A 12,733-nucleotide genomic window follows, 5' to 3' on the forward strand; every position below is an offset into this window, starting at 1 on the left:
AACATATATAAAAAAATCACGAGCATATGTTTTATATGTTTATAAAACATTTCAGGTAATCTCTTGTGGTAATTAAATGTCATAATCTTTTTTCTATAGTTTTGCTTATGTCATGAACTTGAATATTTTCATGCTTGGTTATTTTCATTGTTAATGTCTGTCATGTGGTTGGCAAAATATTGTATTGTTAATAGCCACCTTTTTTCGCTCTCGCTACCACTAATTGTTGATCCATGTTACAATACAAATATCATGTCCATATTTCAAGAACGCTGGTAGGAAATTGAACAAGGATGTCACGGCCTTCACACAACTGCGGTTAATTCTCATTGGTCAATCTATTTGCCGACGCGATGCATTGTTTAGTAGCGCTGGTGTGTAGCCACTGCAAGTATCTACTTTACCTTACAACGTGCAATCTTGAACACGAGTCATACATTACTCACTGCTTTCCGAGATCTTTTAAGAATAGCATTTTTCAAAGGATCTGTTGAATAAACGTCATAGTAAGAAATTCCTCTTTTAAAGGTCAAATTTTTGTATTCATGTACAACTGCATGCACAACAGCACGCACATTTTAGGGCGCATATTTCACCCAACTCTAATTGGGTATCTCTGCTTGACGGTATAGAGAAGCAGTTAGGTAATATCTTCTCAGGATTTGTTTGGATATGGGATTTGATGGTTTGTCTCAGATTACCTCATCATCAGTTGCCCAGTTTATTTCTTGCCTTGGACACTGATGATATGTGTAGAGTAGAATTGGGTCACTAGAGCAGTTGTTCTAGAAGTTACAGACAATGAACACTGGCATATACCGCATATCCATTATTTATATTTGCATAAGGCTGTCTATACAATAGACTTGCATAACTCTGTTGGTACTGCATGCTCTTTCCTTGTTGCATTGAAAATATCCTTCCAAACATTCAGAGCATTTCGAATTTGATTTAGTTCAAAGTCTAGAAGTTTGCGCTTCATAAAACCATCTTCCTAAACTGGAACTTATGCAACGTGTTAATTGATTTTATCAGAGATTGTCGACATTTTTCTATCATTTGCGATTGTTTCTGATGTTTGAGGTGATCTGACTGCCAGGATGTTTCAAGATTAAAATCGGTAAAACTTGATCTCGGTTAAGATTCTCAGATCAAGCCAAAGTGCGATTAAGACGTCTATAGTGGCAAAGAGACCGACAGAACAGAGACTTGTAACACTGCAACTTGAGAGCAATAGCTGATATCAAGTATCGCAATGATAACAACTAGTGACACAATTTCACAAACTTTTTTATTCTAAGCATTTTAATTGTGATGAAGTTTTGTTGATTTTAATCTTGAAACATCCTGCAGTTAATCCTGACAATTTCAAATAACAGAAAAGTATCAATAATTTCTGATAAAATCTACTAATATATTGTGTAAGTTCATTTTTAATAAGACTGTAAGAAAGTATATGAAGTCTAATTATAAAATATAAATCAGGAAAATATTGGTAATGTTAAATGTAAGCTATCATTAATTTTCAAGCAAGCTATGTGAAGGGCACAAAGCTGTTCTGGTAAATATTAGGCTATACTGGTGAATACACAATAGCTTTTTCATTATACTCACATAACATCACCATCTGCATTATTTTTGGCTACCTGATAGTTTAGGCATCTGTATTTGCCCGAGCCAGATGGCTTTCCTTACTCTAGGAGCATTCCAGAAAAAAATTTTTTTAGCTAGTCACATGGTGATCACCCATGTAGTGATGATATGTATTTGTTGCTAAATGCGACCACTCGTGTCATAGTGTCATTATGTTTCCATGACATGGTTACTCCACAAGTCTGGTTACTCCACAAGTCTGGTTACTCCACAAGTCTGGTTACTCCACAAGTCTGGTTACTCCGCAAGTCTGGTTACTCCGCAAGTCTGGTTACTCTACAAGTCTGGTTACTCCACAAGTCTGGTTACTCCACAAGTCTGGTTACTCCGCAAGTCTGGTTACTCCGCAAGTCTGGTTACTCCGCAAGTCTGGTTACTCCGCAAGTCTGGTTACTCCGCAAGTCTGGTTACTCCGCAAGTCTGGTTACTCCGCAAGTCTGGTTACTCCGCAAGTCTGGTTACTCCGCAAGTCTGGTTACTCCGCAAGTCTGGTTACTCCACAAGTCTGGTTACTCCACAAGTCTGGTTACTCCGCAAGTCTGGTTACTCCACAAGTCTGGTTACTCCACAAATCTGGTTACTCCACAAGTCTGGTTACTCCACAAGTCTGGTTACTCCACAAATCTGGTTACTCCGCAAGTCTGGTTACTCCGCAAGTCTGGTTACTCCACAATCTGGTTACTCCACAAGTCTGGTTACTCCACAAGTCTGGTTACTCCGCAAGTCTGGTTACTCCGCAAGTCTGGTTACTCCGCAAGTCTGGTTACTCCGCAAGTCTGGTTACTCCGCAAGTCTGGTTACTCCGCAAGTCTGGTTACTCCGCAAGTCTGGTTACTCCGCAAGTCTGGTTACTCCACAAGTCTGGTTACTCCACAAGTCTGGTTACTCCGCAAGTCTGGTTACTCCGCAAGTCTGGTTACTCCGCAAGTCTGGTTACTCCACAAGTCTGGTTACTCCACAAGTCTGGTTACTCCGCAAGTCTGGTTACTCCACAAGTCTGGTTACTCCGCAAGTCTGGTTACTCCGCAAGTCTGGTTACTCCGCAAGTCTGGTTACTCCACAAGTCTGGTTACTCCACAAGTCCGGTTACTCCACAAGTATGGTTACTCCACAATCTGGTTACTCCGCAAGTCTGGTTACTCCACAAGTCTGCGTCATCCATGAAAAGGAAACGGCGCTAATCTACAAGTCAAGCATGTTTTGCTACTCGCAAACTTTTACCAAATGCCTGCGAAAAATAGACATGGAACTTGCAAATGATGCGCAAAATAATGTCGCGCAAGCTATTCCATTTTAAACATTTTCTACACTTCATTCGTTCTTATTTCGATTTAGGCAGTTCCAAATGCGCCACTATGACTTCTTGCCTAGAAATAAATATCTTTTTTAACAAAGCGCTGACATTAATCTGCAACATGCAAATTTTCAATGAAACACTTATTACATAGCAACTCAATGTGTGCACAATTCCAAATCCGCATCCTCCACACAATAGAAACATGCACAAGTGTGACACGCTATGAAGTTTTGTCGTATTTTTCATCTTCGTAGCATGTAAATGGTTTAAGTCGTTGAATCTTTAATTCTTCGAAGCGATTCAAACCTTCATTTCAAGAGGGGTATCTTTGAAAACATCGTATCAACTACGAAGTACTTCGTATGATGTAAACATCAATATTCGTATTATTGCACAAATCTTTGCGATCGGAGGTTGGATTTTCATCGTCTTTATTAGTGATGTCCTTGCAGCATCCCTACGCAGCTCTGTGTTTAATGCATGTGTCTTAAAAGGATTATCTCCAAATTAAAAAATGTTAACGCCGAATTTTAAAGAAAAATTTCTTACACGCTTTGACATGGACATTTGACTTTAGACGCATTTTATGAGTGTCAGACGCGATATAAAATATGCGCCCCGTTGTAAATAAAAGCGCAACAGACTAATATAGAAAACACCGAGTTGTCTGACAATTTCTTTGTAGCGTGTAAACTCGTCAGCTACGAATAATTGCGAGTTGTGCGACCACTCCTGCGTATCATGTAAAGTCGTCCTCCTCATTCTTACGATCAAAACCACAACTTCGAGGCTCAAAAATTCGTAGGTGTAACACTTTCAATTCGAAGCGACGTGTATCTTTTCGAATTGAACATTACTGTCATGAAGCTCAGCATTTTGTTGCTAGGTTTTAGTGAGTTAGTAAACAAGATTACCTATATGACATAATCGTAACCCGAGGGGCACTGTATGACATAATCGAATGAGTGGTAATGCCTCAAGGGATTAGTCCCTCTACGCAATTGCAGCGTCTTTCAATACTGTTGTTTCTTGATCCAAAAGTTTCTGGTTCAACTGACTGGCACATTCTTTTTTATTATAAAATATAAAACATTTTGTCATAGAACAACAGCTTTTTGACAATCTGTTACTCTTTCACTTTGCAGCAATCAATAGGCTCATTCTGTCAATGATTTAAAGCACTCCCTCATAATCTTTTCATTTGCTCTAATAAAGTCTGTCATCCTTGAACTAAGATAAGTACAGAACTAAAAATTCTAACAAATAATTTTTTCTTTGAATAATGTTGTCTTTTGTAAAAAGCGCTCAGTTCTTCACTGAGAATTAAAGGTTTGCTGCCCCATTGGTTTACGGATTCCCAGGCCATCAACAACCTTTAAAGGCTTGTATACCCAAACACTTCCATAAATGAAAGCTGATTGCTGTACACATACCTCGTACATTTACCTCATACTATTACCTCATTTGCATACATCATACACGTACATCATACATGTACCTCATACACATAGGCCTGTTATCACAGAGATTTTGAACATACCGCTAAAGTTAAAACTAGTGTTGCTACAGTATTTTGACAAACACAATCCTAAGACGCTAGTTTCAACACATTACATTCAGTTTGTATTTAATAACTATATTAGCTATTACATCATCCTTATATCGACCTTAGTGGTTTGAAAAGCCTAACAATAAGTTCAATTAACCAGTGATCAATGCTTTTACTCTTTGATAGCTGGTTTCGTAAGAAGGTTGAGATAGAGTTACGAGACCTGAAGAAGCATGCCGCCCTCCGTCTAGTGCTGAGAGATCTCAAACTACGCAGCTTCAACCTTGGCAAAAGCCTTCCAACTATTCACATTGTTAAGGTTAACACGGAACCTAAAGTTGATTCTCAAGGTCAACTTGAGGTGAGTTTTTAGAACAAGAGTTATTCTTACAGCCCAAAAGCATTGCTTTTACGATTTATGCAGACCATATCAAGTATGAACGTTTGCTATTGCAATTCTAGCTTTTTACTTTAGTTGAAGGCTTGGAATAAGTTGTTTTTATTAATACGTTGAACCGCTGTTCATGACTCATGTCAAATTACCGAAGGGTCGATTTATTAAAAGGTCAGGCAAAATATATCTGAGTGCTGAGAACATGCCTGCAAAGATCGGTAAGCATTTGTACATACTATGCATCTGTAGCATACTATTGTTGCTATACCGTTTTAATTGTCGATACTGTTGAGTAAATGCAAAAAATTTGACTTTGAAATTGGAATCTTGTCGTTGTCCAAGATGCAGAGCAGTAAATGACGTTATTACCGTACTTTTCGGACTATTAATCGCACCCCTATATAAGCCGCATCTGCTTTATTTAAAAAGACGATAATCAAACAATACTTAAGCTGCACCTTTGTATAGGCCGCATAACTCAGGACGGGGCTTTTTAATACAGCAGCAACTGTGCTAGTTAAAACGGAGCATTGCCGTTAGGCACTGTTCCGTATTAATCGATGCTTTTTAACCCAGTGCCTAACGACACAGTACCGTAAGGCATTGTTTCATTTTTTTCTTTCACCGTTAGAGGCGCACTAACCGGAGATTCTGGTTAATGCGCCCTAGCGGTGATAGAAGAAACCACAGAATAACCACACGTTTATATAAGCCGCATGGCTCAAAACATCAGAAAAAAGTAGTGGCTAATAGTCCGAAAAGTACGGTATATATTTCAAATAACCAGACATTTTGTAAATGATGGAACGAAAAAAGATAAAGAAAAATGCATAGTATTCAAATTTTGGCTTCTACAATGATGCGTTATAAGTTGAAACATAAACAGACTGCCTTTTTGAGTCTGACTTAACAAATATCATGGGTTTACCATTTAGCTAAGTCGCTCAATTATTATGTCGATCTATTTTGGGTCATGGACAGCGGATGGAAGATATAAGAACATTAATTAGGGTTTATCTCCCTTGACTTGAGTCAGTTTAATTCAATGTAAATCCTAACACTACATGCTTGTATAAACGATTCAGGCGTGCAATAATTATGGACACTCTTTGTGTAAAGCATCCATCAGTCTTTTTCATTGACCTCATTGTATCAACTTTTGTTGATTATGACTAACTTTAGTTAAAGGTTGACTTGCAACAAAATTCACATTACAGTTATTTGGAATCAGTTTATTTCTCTGACGTTGTCATTACATTTGGTTATCGTTTTGTCATGTGATGTTCTCACGCGAATTGAAAGGTCAATAAAAGACTCGGTATAAAATTTCTCGTAGCACTAGTTTATGACAAACACTTCGGGTTTTACCGAAGACCCCGTGTATCAAATATAGATGCTTGCTACTTTACAGTTTTGTTTTGACTTGGTCTAATTGTCTAGTCGTAATCTGATCATGTGACTCAATACTTCGCAAATAATTTCTGCAGCACTTTTCGAATATCACAGGTGACTAACAGGCTCGTCATGATTATCAGACAATGGGATGTACTCCTTCAAGCTAAGGTTAAAAAATTAAACGAATTTTTACGGTAAGTTACGAGATATCAGTGCTAAAAATGACAGCATTACAATGATGATAAAACAGACGCGTAAGAACAATAGACATGGTTTTATTGAATGCGTGAAGTATATTTGTGAAAAAATTTCGACGAATGAGGTTGCATGAAAATGTAAACAGAAACCATCTTGTACAACTACATCCCATTTGAGCCATTTTGAAAAGAGATTCTAATCTACGGCGGTTTTGTGATGGAGACGATTAACTGTTTGTTTTTGAGCTTTTAGGAGCTTGTAATCACATTTCCACATAATTTGTTTCTACAACACAACAGAGTAAAATATGGTGAATCTTTTGATACCAAATAACTGTAATGTGAATGTTGTTGCAAGTCAACCTTTAAGAAAGTGCAGTTGTGATCCAATTTGGCTGTCACAAGATAGCAGACATGTTAGACTGTACTAGTTGATTCTAGCTAACGGTTAGATTATTATTGATTGGTTATGGCCAGTAGTTGTTGGGCCATTGGTCAAATTTAAGCTAGTAGCTGAAATGTTATTGGTCGATTAGTACCTCTGTATGCAATGCCATTGGTCGATTGTGGCAGTTGAAATATCATAAAGGAGTTTTATTCGGTAGTTGTAAATGGTATTGCAATTGTAGATGCTATACCATTGGTTGATTATAGACCACAGATGTGTTCCAATTCGCTGTTTATAGAAAAAATACAGTGTTATGTTGTACATTGCTTAGTTGCATAGCTTGTTCACGCTTTTTACATATTTTATAAGCTTTCGTACAGACGGTAGGTACATCAGCAAAATGGCGTTGCGCTTTCTTTTGCACTCATCAGTACATAATGTCGATGTGATGAACTTGTCAAATTGTATCTTCAATTTTAATTGCATTACTATAAGTAAACATAAAGGACCACGTAATAGGCACAATTAGGGTATTTTCATTTACAGACCTGTAGGATTATATTCCAACTTCGTTCATTTTTCCCTCATTATCACAGTATATATTGCTGTGATGCATACACTCGCTGAAATAGAAAAAAAAGAAATATTCACCGTCATCTGTATTTTGAAAACCATCTAGAAATACTATTGGTCAATCGTTAATTGTAGATGGCCTGTCATTGGTCATCTTCAGATAATGCTGCCAGACCATAAATCGATTACAGATTTGTCATAACACTGAGGGCTATGAACAGATGCTATACTACTGTTCAGTTACGTAGTATGTAAGTGTGCTATGTTGTTGGTTCATTGCAGACGGTAGATGTTACCTTAGACGTCTCGTACGATGGAGAGCTCGAGATGTCTCTTGAAGCTCTAGTCTCTTTTGACAAAAGCGTCATGATAACATGCAAGCTCCGCTCGCTCATCGGCCGAAGTCGACTTCTCTTCACAAGACGTCCTTACACCAACTGGTCCTTCAGTTTTACCTCTGTATGTACCTCTTTTGTGCTAAGATGAATTTACATCAAGTTTTAGTCGATATTTTGCCATCATTAGCTGTTGTTTTTTGATGTTTGAGGTGGTCTGACTGCCAGGATGTTTCAAGATTATAATCGACAAAGCCAATTCCCAATTAAAATGCTGTTTTGATACCATTGGGATATTGCATCATTCACAGAATTGAAAAAAACAATTTATGTATACACAAATGTTTTAATCGCCTCAATGGTGAGCCAATGCTTGAATAATGTTAGCCGGCAGGAAATCCCAGATTCCGGATTTATCACCCTTGCCATCGCTACAAGCATTTATATTTCAAACGTAAACGAAATGTAATCAGATTTTTCTTTTTCATATGCCAGGTATGTGTTTATATTGTCAAATTCATGAACTTTAATGAGAAAATTCATCGCATGCAGTTTCAGTTTGCCTGCCAGCGTTAAAAAACTCTGTCATGATCATCACGAAGACTTATATGAGACCAAAGAATTGCAATATCGCCACCAAGAAGTTTTTAATACTTTTGCATTGAATCACCAATATTGGAATCACAAGCGTGCACACACACTTGAGGTGACTGTGGTAGCACAAGCAGGGGTCAATGCATTTTTTCCATGACAAGGCCTGGGGTGTGCGTGTGAAATCAAAAGTTTCCCAAGTTAATAAACAAATTTTGTGTAAATTAACTCGACTGTCATTGTGATTTTTATTATAGCAAATTACTATCATGGCCAGAGTAGCAGTTGCAGTGTCTAGATCATTCGCTGAAGCCTGCAGTTTTATTAAGTATTTGAGCCATATATTTTATTTTGATATCTAAAATAAAAATGTAAAAACATAATGTTTGTGAGAGATCAACATGGCAAGCATTTGAAAAACGACGAGAATGCTGAGTTCAAGTGCAAAATAAAAAATGCCAAGATTTTACATCTGCTCATTTACAAACAATTTGCTGGTAGTTTACCTTTTTTACTACTACGCAAAAATTGCTATTCTGACCAAATTAATCAAACGGATTTTCAAAACATCAATATACCGCTAGTATTTATGCAATATGTCAAGAATTAATGCAGATACTGTTTTAGTGTAAAATGCATCATATTCAGAACAGAATTTGCTACAAGATAGGTATAAAATCGTTTAGTGAATCCTACTCTCGCAAAAATTCTGACGCTTCCTTTGCATTGAACAAACGCAGTGAGTTTCTTATTGCCATGACGATAGCGATCTGGTTGTCCCGTCTTGAAAAATAATTAGAAATGGAACTACTTAGCAAAAAAGATTTTCGATTGGTTGCACGTGATTAGCAACAAGGTTGTTTCGTTAGACACAAAATTTGATTGGTCTAGCTAACACGTAAGCTTCATGAATAAAAAAAAGTGAAACCCTATTGATAAGCCGCCGATACATCGGCTTCTCAATAGCGAAAGTTAATAAAAAGCAAAAATCCTTGTAAATTGATATTGAAGGTTTACACCCCCCTTAACCTATTGTGAAAGTACCGTAGTCATGGACCCTAAAATAAGTGAAAGTGATAAGAACTTGACATCGAGGTGAGGTGCGGGGTGGGAGCCCTAATTGAACAACATATATATTTTATTCAATGCACAATAAAGCACCCACAAGTGAAATCACTTTGATTTTGAATGTTACTGTATATCAAATGATGGTATGCAAAACCAGCCTTTCAAGACGCTGTGATAGTCTTTTGTCATCGGTTAGCACTGCCTAGGAATAACCTATGTCATAACTCTGGCATATTTATAATACAGTTGTGGTCACTTATGAGCTCAGTGTCTTCAAGGTGCCTGCGTTTTATAATCATGTATTTGAATAATAGCTTTGGTTCAAAGCACACTGACCATTTTTGCTTTTTGTTGTAAAGCCTTTTCGTGTTTCACCTTAGCTTTGTTTGCCCATTTATTGATTCAGAGAAAGCAAATGTCAAAGAGGTTACTCTCCCCAAGAACCTGTTAGAATGAACTTCATTTGAACCCAGTAATGATGAGAACCTGTCACCTGGTAAAAAATTGGCATAGCAGAAGTACACAAGTACAATAGAACTAATAAAAGTGCACAATAAGTTTTCATTTTCGCTGACTTTTTGCTAATTTTTGTTTCGCTCGCGCAATATCAAGCATTTACGAAACACAAAAAATGCTGAACTGTGAAAGAGTGAGAGCGAGAGCGAGCATCGATCTCTCTCAGGCGTTGTGGGAGTTAATCAGGTGAATAGCATATCAGCATTTTCATTATTCTGCACACCGATTGTCAAATTTAGTTCGAGATTTTCGTTGATGTCGTATGGCGGAAAAAACCTGTAACAAGGAGACGAAAAACATCGTGTTCGACACTGGAAGGCGAAAAAACTGTAGAACAGGGACGTCATAACTCGGGAGGTGCACTGTGTAGGGATTTTAGGTTATACGAACAGTGAAGTATCTGTAAATTGCCTAATCCATTCCAAGATCCTCCTAAACTCACCCTATTGGCCCTTCAAAAACAAAAAAATTATACACAACTTCTTGATTCAATGTCTGCCATAACTGTAGTATTATTGGTTTGTAACGACAACTTTTCTCCTTCATCTTACTACTTTTTCACAGTTAATGGTCCATAATTAAGGTAATTTTACAAAAAATTAAGAGGAGTGCACACATTCAGTGTCAATTTACATCAATCTTTGATTGGTAAACTTCTACTAGCAAATTGTTTGTAAATGAACAGATATCAATACTTGGCTAAACTGTGCAGCCAATTGACATTGTGATGACGTAAAATGATCAGGGAGGGATTAAAATAAGAACTTTGACAACTTTATGCTTTTGTCCAATTATGTAACATTGGCATCCATTGGATTCTGTAACCTTGGAATTTATTGGATCGTTGTGGATTCTGTAATGTTGGAAATCATTGGATCACTGTCACGTCTGTAACAGTCGACTTCATTGGATCACTGTCAATTCTGTAACATTAGAATCTATTGGATATCATAACTATCAGCGTGGTAACTAATGTCAAAATGGTCTGTGACGAGATTGCTCAAAGATCACAAATTACCCAATAGGAGAATACTGGTGTTCAGCTAACATGCATAACGGTATCGCCACCTTCACAGCTTCTATTAATATCCATTAAAGGTTGACTTGCAACCAAATTCACGTTACAGTTATTTGGTATCAAAAGATTCGCCATGTCTTACTCTGTTGTGTTGTAGGTGCCAAATATGTGGAAATGTGATTACAAGCTCTTAAAAGCTAAAGAACGAAAAGCCACCGTAGATTAGAATCTCTTTATTTCGATGACGTAACCACGGAATTTGGTTATCGTCTTGTCACGTATGTTCTCACGTGAATTGAAAGGCCACAACAGCTCAATATAAAACTTATCGTAGTACTAGTTTATGACAAACATTTCGGGTTTTACCGAAGACCCCGTATCAAATATAGATGCTCGCTACTTTACAGTTTTGTTTCGGCCTGGTCTTATCGGCAAGTCGTAATCTGATCATGTGACCCAATACTTCGCAAATAATTTTTGCAGCACTTTTCGATTATCACAGGTGACCAACAGGCTCGTCATGATTATCAGACAATGATATGTACTCCTTCGAGCTTAGGTTGAAATGTTTAATGAATTTTTATGGTAAGTTATAAGATATCACCGCTAAAAGTGATAGCATTACGATGACGATAAAACAGACGCGTAGGAACAATAGACATAGTTTTATTGAATGCGTGAAGTATATTTGTGAAAATATTTCGACGAATAAGATTGCATGAAAGTGTAAACAGAAACCATCTCTCACAACTACATCACATTTGAGCCGTTTTGGAAAGGGAATCCAAACTAGGGCGGTCTCGTGTGGCTGCGATTTTCTGTTCGTTTTTGAGCTTTTAAGAGCTTGTAATCACCTTTCCACATATTTTGCACTTACAACACAACAGAGTAAGACATGGTGAATCTTTTGATATCAAATAACTGTAATGTGAATTTTGTTGCAAGTCAACCTTTAACCTAATGAAACACTTGCTCCTACTTATCCCGCTGTTAACTCCTGGCCACCTACCAAGTGAAAGTGAGTCATGCCTTATTATTACTGTAGCCTGGTAGAACGCTTGACCTAGTTCATCTGTCAAGACTAGTCTCAATGATGACAGGCGGTCCTGTCAGAATATGCCCCTATTTTATTCCTTAATTTGGTTGAGCAGTCCATTCATTGTAAGAAAGTGCGGGTTAAATAGTGGAATTTTGGACTCGGCTGTCTTCATCAGCTGTCTCGTCATGAACATTCACTTTTACTGCAGAGTCAGTATATGTAGCTTCACTAACCATCAAGACCTTCCTTTATAGATGGAGGGTTTGTGCCTTTTATCTAAGCAAATTTTTGTTAACACCCCCTCCCCACGTTGATAACTCATGCGCAACTGTTCTGGTTTACCATTTGAAATGTTTAATTTTGGAGAAGCTCTACTACCACCTGTCATTAAAGGTATTGTGGCTGTAAAGTGACAGATACCTACCATGTAGATATTTATGATTGTTTGGTTTCCCTCCGAAGGTTCATAAAAAAGATATGAAATAGCATCATGTGAACTTAACAGCAACTTTCTTGCTCTGCACAAAATTCTGTTAGAAAAAACTGGGTCAGATTCTATTATGAACTCATGCAAATATTAGCCTTCTGGTTTACTACAAGTGTGCTACTGTTCAATATTGAGTATAACTAGTTCTTTAGATGCACCAGAGCATATCCTCAGGCCTCTTATGGAAGGAATGTTAACAAGTCTTGGTCCACGTTTAGAAGCATTTTATCAGC

At 37.5% G+C, this 12,733-nt stretch overlaps 1 protein-coding gene across 1 annotated transcript in view; it reads left to right on the forward strand.

Moving 5' to 3' along the window:
• LOC137402089 (PDZ domain-containing protein 8-like) overlaps window positions 1–12,733 on the forward strand; it is a 67,646-nt gene that overhangs the window by 2,682 nt on the left and 52,231 nt on the right. The window contains exons 4-5 of the mRNA XM_068088553.1: window positions 4,686–4,860; window positions 7,729–7,905. Coding sequence (XP_067944654.1) covers window positions 4,686–4,860; window positions 7,729–7,905 — 352 coding nt within the window. The remainder of the gene's footprint in view (window positions 1–4,685; window positions 4,861–7,728; window positions 7,906–12,733) is intronic.

The sequence above is a fragment of the Watersipora subatra genome, chromosome 8 (genome assembly GCF_963576615.1).
Source record: "Watersipora subatra chromosome 8, tzWatSuba1.1, whole genome shotgun sequence".
Taxonomy (NCBI): Eukaryota; Metazoa; Bryozoa; class Gymnolaemata; order Cheilostomatida; family Watersiporidae; genus Watersipora; species Watersipora subatra.